The following is an 8,333-nucleotide window of genomic DNA, read 5'->3' as shown; positions in this document are numbered from 1 at the left end:
ATGAGCTACAACCCAAGACCATTGCCTCAAAATGCATTGGTTAGACCATCCTATCCGCCACCACAACCTCATTACCAACATCCACAACCACACTATCAATCCAAACCACACCCTCCACACCACCAACAACCTCCTCAATCCCAACCAAGTAGCTCCGGAATGTCTCTCGGAGACATTGTTAAATCCCTAGCCACTAGCACCCAACAATTCCAAAAAGAGACAAGAACTAGTATCTCTAACCTTGTAGCGCAAATGGGAGATATAGTTACATCCATAAGCAAGTTGGAGTCCCGTGGGAAATTTCCTTCTCAAACCGAAAAGAATCCTAGCGTCAATGTGGTGACCTTGAGAAGTGGCAAAAAAATCGGAGAAATTAGCTCAAAGAAGAAGCCAATGGATGAAGAGGAAGAAATAAAAGTCATTCCCATTGAATAACCTATGGTCAATAACGATGCACAAGCCGGAGTTCCGAAGAAGACTATTCCCATCGTAACACCCATAGCCACTCAACCGCCATTCCCCTCCCGACTTGCAACTTCAAAGAAGAAAATGGAGGAGAAAGAGATTTTGGACACCTTCCGAAAGGTGGAAGTAAACATTCCTTTACTTGATGCAATCAAACAAATTCTGAGATATGCAAAATTCTTGAAGGAGCTTTGCACCAACAAGAGAAAGTTGAAAGGAAATGAGAAAATCTCGATGAACGAAAATACATCCGCGGTTTTACAAAGGAAGCTTCCACCTAAATGCAAAGATCCTGGAATGTTCACGGTCTCTTACAAGATTAGAGATGTCACTTTTAGTAGTGTTATGCTTGATCTTGGTGCCTCTATCAATGTCATGCCTTATTCGGTGTATGAATCATTGAATGTCGGACCCTTAATTGAAACCGGTGTCATAATCTCTCTTGAGGATAAATCAAGTGCCCTTCCTAGAGGTGTTTTGGAAGATGTATTAGTGCAAGTAAACCAATTGGTCTTACTGGCAGATTTCTATGTGATTGACCTAGATGAACAAGTATCCGCAAAATCAGGCATAATCTTACTTGGGAGACCATTCTTGAAGACGGCTAGAACAAAGATTGATGTGTATGTGGGAAGCTTAACAATGGAATTTGATGGTGAAACAATGAGTTTTAACATTTATGATGCAATGAGGTATCCTACTGATGTTTCATCTTTGTGCTTTGTTGATGTTGTTGAACCATTAACCCAAGAGTTGTTCGAGTTGTCTAATGGTGACATGTTGGAGATGGTTTTGAGTAAAGGGTTTGATTGTGAAAAATTAGCCAAGAAGTTGAAGCTCTACTCCCTAAACCCCGAAGTTGAAAGATTAGTCAACAATTTGGAGATCAAGAAGACCACCCAATTTAGTGTGAAGCAAATTGAATTACCTCAAACTCACACGAGATTGCCGCCCTCCCTTGTCCAACCGCCAGAATTAGAATTGAAGATCCTTCCTCAACATTTGAAGTATGTGTACTTGGGAGACAACGAGACTCTTCCGGTCATCATTTCGACTCACCTAACAAAGTGTGAAGAAGAAGAACTCCTCAAGGTGTTGAAGGAACATAAAGAGGCAATATGTTGGATGATTGCGGATATCAAAGGTTTGAGTCCCTCCACTTGTATGCACAAAATCTTAATGTTGGATGAATGTAAGCTGAGAAGAGACGCGCAAAGAAGGTTGAATCCGCCAATGATGGAAGTGGTCAAGAAAGAGATTTTGAAGCTCCTAGATGCAGGAATGATCTATCCAATCTCAGATAGCAAATGGGTAAGCCCAGTTCAAGTCGTGCCGAAGAAGACGGGAATCACGGTGGGCGAGAACAATAAAGGTATGATGGTCCCCATCCGTGTGCAAAACGGTTGGAGAGTATGTATTGACTACCGCAAACTCAATGCAGGCACACAAAAAGATCATTTTCCATTACCTTTCATTGACCAAATGTTAGAAAGGTTGGCCGTAAAATCCCACTATTGTTGTCTCGACGGGTATTTCGGTTTTCACCAAATCCCGGTGGCGCCGGAAGACCAAGAAAATACAACTTTTACATGTCCATATGGCACATTCGCATACCGTAGAATGCCATTCGGATTGTGTAACGCCCTGGCCACTTTCCAATGTTGCATGGTTAGTATCTTTTCAGAATATGTCGAGAACATAATTGAAGTTTTTATGGACGATTTCACAGTATATGGAAACTCCTTTCAAGAGTGTTTGACCAATCTCACCAAAATTTTAAAAAGATGCATTGAAACAAATTTGGTTTTAAATTTTGAGAAATGTCATTTCACGGTGAGTCAAGGTCTCATTTTGGGTCACATTGTGTCAAAGAAAGGAATTGAGGTAGATAAGGCAAAAATCGATGTTATTCAAAGCTTACCTTACCCGACTTGTGTTCGGGAAGTTCGTTCTTTTTTAGGTCATGCCGGATACCGAAGGTTCATCAAGGATTTTTCAAAGATAACAAGACCAATGTGTCAACTCTTGCAAAAGGAGGTTGATTTCGAGTTCAATGAGGCGTGCCAAGAAGCTTTCGACAAGCTTAAAGAGTTGCTTACATCCGCTCCCATCATGCAAGCACCAAATTGGGATCTCCCCTTTGAGATCATATGTGATGCAAGCAACTATGCAATACGCGCCGTTTTGGGTCAAAAGAATGGAAGAGCCTCCCATGTGATCTACTATGCATCGAGAACACTAGACAATGCTCAAAGCAACTACTCTACTACAGAAAAGGAGCTATTGGCCATAGTTTTCGCCTTGGAGAAATTTAGACAATACGTACTTGGTACCAAGGTCATAGTGTATTCGGATCACGCAGCACTTAAGTACTTGATGACGAAGAAAGATGCAAATCCTAGACTCATCCGGTGGATTTTATTGTTACAAGAATTTGATTTGGAAATCCGGGACAAGAGTGGATGTGAGAACCTTGTTGCCGACCACTTAATCCGGATCACTTCAAATGAAAGTTCTCTCCCTTTGCGGGACGAGTTTCCGGATGAGCATCTCTTTTCCCTTACTCAATCTATTCCTTGGTATGCTGATATCGTTAACTTTTTTGTCACAAAAAGGTATCCCGACACATTTACATGTGCTCAAAAAGACAAGCTCAAAAGTGATGCAAAATACTATGTGTGGGATGAACTTTATTTGTGGAAATATTGTCCCGATCAAATCATTAGGCAATATGTACCCCAACAAGAGCACCAATCCATTTTGCAATTATGTCATGAATTTGCTTGTGGGGGACACTTCGGACCTAGCCAGACTTTGAGAAAGGTCCTTGAGTGCGGATTATTTTGGCTAACCATGTCACGCGATTGTTACTTGTTTTGCAAAAGTTGTGAACGGTGCCAAAGGACGGGAAACATTTCGCAAAAGAACCAAATGCCCCAAAATCCAATCCTTGTTTGTGAAATTTTTGACGTATGGGGGATTGATTTCATGGGCCCATTTCCCGTCTCGTTTGGCAACGTTTATATTTTGCTCGCGGTTGACTATGTTTCTAAATGGGTTGAGGCCAAAGCCACAAGATCGGACGATGCCAAAACGGTTATCGAGTTTTTGAAGTCTAATGTTTTTGTGAGGTTTGATGTACCTAGGGCGTTGATTAGTGATGAAGGGACACATTTTTGTAACAAGATGATGGAGGCCTTGCTAAAAAAGTACAACATGACCCATCGTGTCTCTACCGCCTACCACCCTCAAACGAATGGTCAAGCGGAGGTTTCGAATCGTGAAGTGAAGAGTATACTTGAGAAAATGGTGAATCCATCAAGAAAAGACTGGAGTTCAAGGCTTGATGATGCCTTGTGGGCCTACCGGACCGCATACAAGACCCCGATAGGAATGTCCCTGTTTAGGTTGGTTTTTGGAAAACCATGTCATCTTCCTGTGGAATTGGCACACCGTGCATTTTGGGCGGTCAAACAATGCAACTTCAACATCGATGAGGCGGGAAGGCATACGAAGCTTCAACTTCAAGATTTGGAGGAGTTGAGAAATGACTCCTATGAAAACTCAAGAATTTACAATAAAAGGACAAAGCTTTTCCATGACAAGTCCATTACCCATAAGCATTTCGAGCCGGGACATAGGGTTTTGCTTTATCATTCGCGATTGAAATTATTTCCTGGAAAGTTGAGGTCAAGATGGATAGGTTCGTTTGTTGTGCTAAAAGTCTTTGAGCATGGAGCAGTTGAGATCCAAAGTGAAGAAACGGGGCAAATCTTTAAAGTCAATGGACATCGATTGAAACATTTCTATAAAGGTTTTAACGCCAATGTCTTAGATGTCATCCAATTGGATGCCCCGGTGTAGTGAAATCAAGAGGGAACCATGTCTCACCAAAGACGTTAAAGAGGGGCATTTTTGGAAAACTAAAAGTTTTCGTCTTTTCTAGTTCCGAGTAAATGTCGTAGATGATCCATTTTTGCATTTAACATCTCTTCTTCTTCCTTCTTGCAGTAAAAGAATGTTGGATTTGAGGACTCGGAGTTCGTATTGGTCAAAGAGCAAAAAAAAATTAGGAAAAATGGCAAGCCAACTCACGCAGACCGCGTGTACTCCAAGGTCCGTCCGCGTGTTTATTACAACGGTCCGCGTATTGTCCCTCAAAACGTCCGCGTCCAACATCAGCAAACAGAACAAGTTTAGTGCAATTCACGCGGAGCGCGTGTACTCATGGTTCCATCCGCATGTTTATTAACATGGACCGCGTATCACCCTAAGATTCGTCCGCGTGTAAACGATGCAAGACAGTGTAAGTTCGAGGTTATTCACACGAACCGCGTGTACTCGCAATCTCGTCCGCGTGATTTGTTGACCGACATTGACCCCGTTTTGACCAGGTTTGACTACAAATTAAAACTCCCTTATACACCAGCCGACCCTTCTCCTTCCCACTTCTTCTTCTTCCTTTCCCCTAACCTCCATTAGAGAACCTCCATCTCCACCACTAAAACTCAGTTTCCCGTCAAACTGCCGGTCGGAATTTCGCGAGACCACCGCCATTCTTCACCAATTTTCGAGCTCTACAAACCCCACTAAAAACCGGTTCGATCTGTTATTGTAGCTAGGGGCGCCACCACCACTCAACCACCGTTTTCAAGCCAACTCTGACCACCTCTCGAGATTCCGACACCACCATTGTGCTCCTCTTGGACAAGGCTACAAACCCCACCAAAAATATCTCCCAAAGCTCGCCGGAAGTTCAAGGCATTGCTGGATTCGTCGGGTTTTCGCGGTAAATTGCTTCTCACGGGATATTGAACAAAGTTTAAAGCTTAGGGTGGAGAGTTGCGAGATTTTCAAATCCTGAATTTTCGCGCACAAATTTTGTACTTTCAACAAAAACGGGTACTTTCTTTCCTTTATTTTAATTGATCAAGATGCATGTCTCTGAACAACCATTCATATGCTATTGCATCAAATGAGTTTAGGAATTATTTCTTGCTTTGATTGTTGAACTGTTTTAGAAGTCCATAGGGAGTTAGTTGGTGATTTAGATTGACATGTCGTTTGTTGAGATTGTGGTTCGTGTAGTGGTTATTTTTCGTGCAGGTAGTCCATGTCCACATCTAGGAAGCGCCCGACTGCTGCCCGAGGCAAGGCCCCGGCTAGAAATCAAAACGATGCTCCCGATATTCCAAGATTTCGGGATGCCAAGGCAGTCGGAAACTACACGAAGAGCTTGCCTAGAAAGCTTGCATCCACCAAGTTCCTGTGTAGGCCCACTCTCATATCATTAGGAGTTCTTGAAGGGGTCACCCAATTATTCCGTAACATTGGGTGGGAAAACCTTCTCAACCTCATGGCGTACACTTACGAGCTCCCCACTAGAGAGTTTCTTGCCGATTACGGGTACGATAACAAAAAAAGAAAAGCCGCATTCCAACTTTTAGGGGACCGAAGGTACATCGATTTTGCAACAATAAACGACATCTTGGGCTTGCCTTCTTCAAACACATCCACAGTTTTCGACGTCCTACCTGCTGAGTTCAATCATGAGACCTTTTGGACGGAAATCACCTGGGGTATCTTTTCGTGTGCCGGTCGGGATAAAGCAACCTCTATCATTCACCTATTCCTCCGCATTGCCCATCGCATCTTGGTGTGTACTGTTTTTGCCTGCAAAGAAGCAGGCCATGTCACAAAAAATGAGCTCTTCTTCCTTTGGTGTATGACGAGGCGTGACAGCCCACCAATCCCGGACTTTGCTTTGTTCTTTTTCCATAAATGTGCACACATGAGATCCAAAACGTCTGGTGATATTTGCATTGGGGGATTTGTCACACTTTTGGCTCGCAATCTTAACATCGAGCTCCCAGACGAATACCAGCCTATTGACAGCAAAAATCTTTTGGATGAGCGCGCTCTTATAAACATACACCACATCTGTCGCAGGAACAGGAGAAGCTTCACATGGTATTATCCTCAAGGGGTCGGGTATCTCGTTCTTCCTGACCCTCGAGTCACCAACTTCACCTTCCACGATCGCACTCAGTGGAGACTCGTGAGGACCATCACTCAGTCAGTCAATGGGGGTGTGCTCCAGGATCAAGATGATGACGAGATGCATGTGGATGACGAGCCTGGCGATGAGCCCACCCATGGTCCACAACACGCCCAGCCAGAAGCCCCTCCCGGATACTACCCGCTCCCCCCCCCCCCCCCCGAATTTTTCCGAGCGGTTCGAGGCTCTTTGTGTCTCGAACCAAATCATGTCCCAGCAAATGCACCATATGTGGGGGTGGCACCAATCCCAAAACCATTTTAAGAACGTCCCAGTTCCACCTCCCTATCCATACCCTCCACCCACCCATCCTTATCCCCCTCCACCTTACCCTTACCCCTACCCCCAATACTCGTATCCTCCTCCCTATCCCCCGGTTTAGTTACTTTCGCCTCGCCCCAAGCATTGAGGACAATGCTTATTTCTAAGCTTGGGGGTGGGGTATTCCTTTTTCTTTTTAATTTATCATGCATTTTAATTAGGTGCATAGCATTTTAGTATAAATTGCATTCATATTTTTTTATATATAAAACCCCCAAAAGATTTTATTTTCCTCTTTTTCATCTTTTATTTTTGCATGACATTTAGCTTAGAGTATTAGCATTCATGTATTTTTGTTTTCTGTTTATTCTCACCTCTCTTGGATGTCATGGAACAGGTTCACAGTTATTGTATCATTATTGGTCCAGGATCTTGTTGCTATCTCACCCATCAAACCGGGACCACTAGCTGCAGTTTGGGATTTCATACTTGGGATCAGATGCCGGTAGCTTAAAGGGGTAAGTGATCATAGCCAGGTGGTTTTCATGAAGAATTATGCATAGAATACTAACGACTGTAGGATATACTATAACAATGGATGTCTTAGCCTTGCGTTCACTACCGCTGAGAGGATCACACTTGATCATGTTTGAACCGTTATGATGAAACACTGGTGCTTGTCCCCGAGTAGAATCCATTTCCGGTCTCTTTACATCACCATATCTTTTTCGCGATTTTTTTAGGATTTTAGAGTCTTTTAGCCCACATTAGGTCATTTTCTTTACTTTTTGGAAAATCAAAAGTTTGAAAAGGAGCTTGCATATTTACGCTCCACACATGGTCATTTCCACACTTAGACCATTCAGATTATTATTTATACCCATTCGATTCCACTTACATACTTTCGGGAACCAAATTTTGAGTCAAAAGGGGTTTTCTATCTAGTTAAAAATAAATAAATAAATAAATAAATAAAGAGGGCAGGCAAATTCCCAGCTATAGAAATCTAAGAAGGGTGACTGGTTCAATTATTGAACAAAATTTTCCAACATTTTGGTCACCCGGCGTTTGATATTCATTTGTATAGGTTTGTTTTATTGTATTTAGATCGAGTTTTTTTCGCAAATTGGTGATGTTAGGGAGACTGTCGAGTCGGATACTACGGGAGGTTTGGGCCAACACAAAGTGAGTCGATTCCTACAACGGTGCCCAAGCGATTAAACCTAGTTACACATGAGAGAAACTGGAAGACGTGAGATCAGAGTGTACATTTAAAGAAGAGCTCCACCCGAGCCCATCCAGCTACTTTCTCCCTACTACAGATGTTCTTCATTGTATGCAAGTTCCATTGAGGCTGCGACTGACCATCTCTCCTTACTCACCTAGAGGAGTTGTCCTGTCTGTGGTTTATGGTCCTATTGTCATCGGATGAAAAAGTTGTGAGATAGCAGCGAGATTAATTTTGACCATGTTGACTAACGTTGAACAGGTTCCATGGTTCTATCCATTCTTTTTATTTTTAGGGTAGTTCGTCCCAAGTTCATTTTAG

At 42.8% G+C, this 8,333-nt stretch overlaps 1 protein-coding gene across 1 annotated transcript; it reads left to right on the top strand.

Annotated features, from left to right (window-relative positions):
- On the top strand, window positions 1-435 carry LOC111915807 (uncharacterized). The gene has a single exon (XM_023911449.1). It carries the CDS (start codon window positions 1-3, stop codon window positions 433-435), a length of 435 nt encoding a protein of 144 aa, XP_023767217.1.
- Window positions 436-8,333: the final 7,898 nt, after the last annotated feature.

The sequence above is a fragment of the Lactuca sativa genome, chromosome 4 (genome assembly GCF_002870075.4).
Source record: "Lactuca sativa cultivar Salinas chromosome 4, Lsat_Salinas_v11, whole genome shotgun sequence".
In the NCBI taxonomy this organism is placed as follows: domain Eukaryota; kingdom Viridiplantae; phylum Streptophyta; class Magnoliopsida; order Asterales; family Asteraceae; genus Lactuca; species Lactuca sativa.
Note: the sequence above shows the minus strand (reverse complement) of the source record. Positions and strands in the feature narration are given on the sequence as shown.

Excerpts from the sequence above, each read along its gene's own strand:
- LOC111915807 (XM_023911449.1), top strand. The coding sequence starts at position 1 with ATGAGCTACAACCCAAGACCATTGCCTCAAAATGCATTGGTTAGACCA.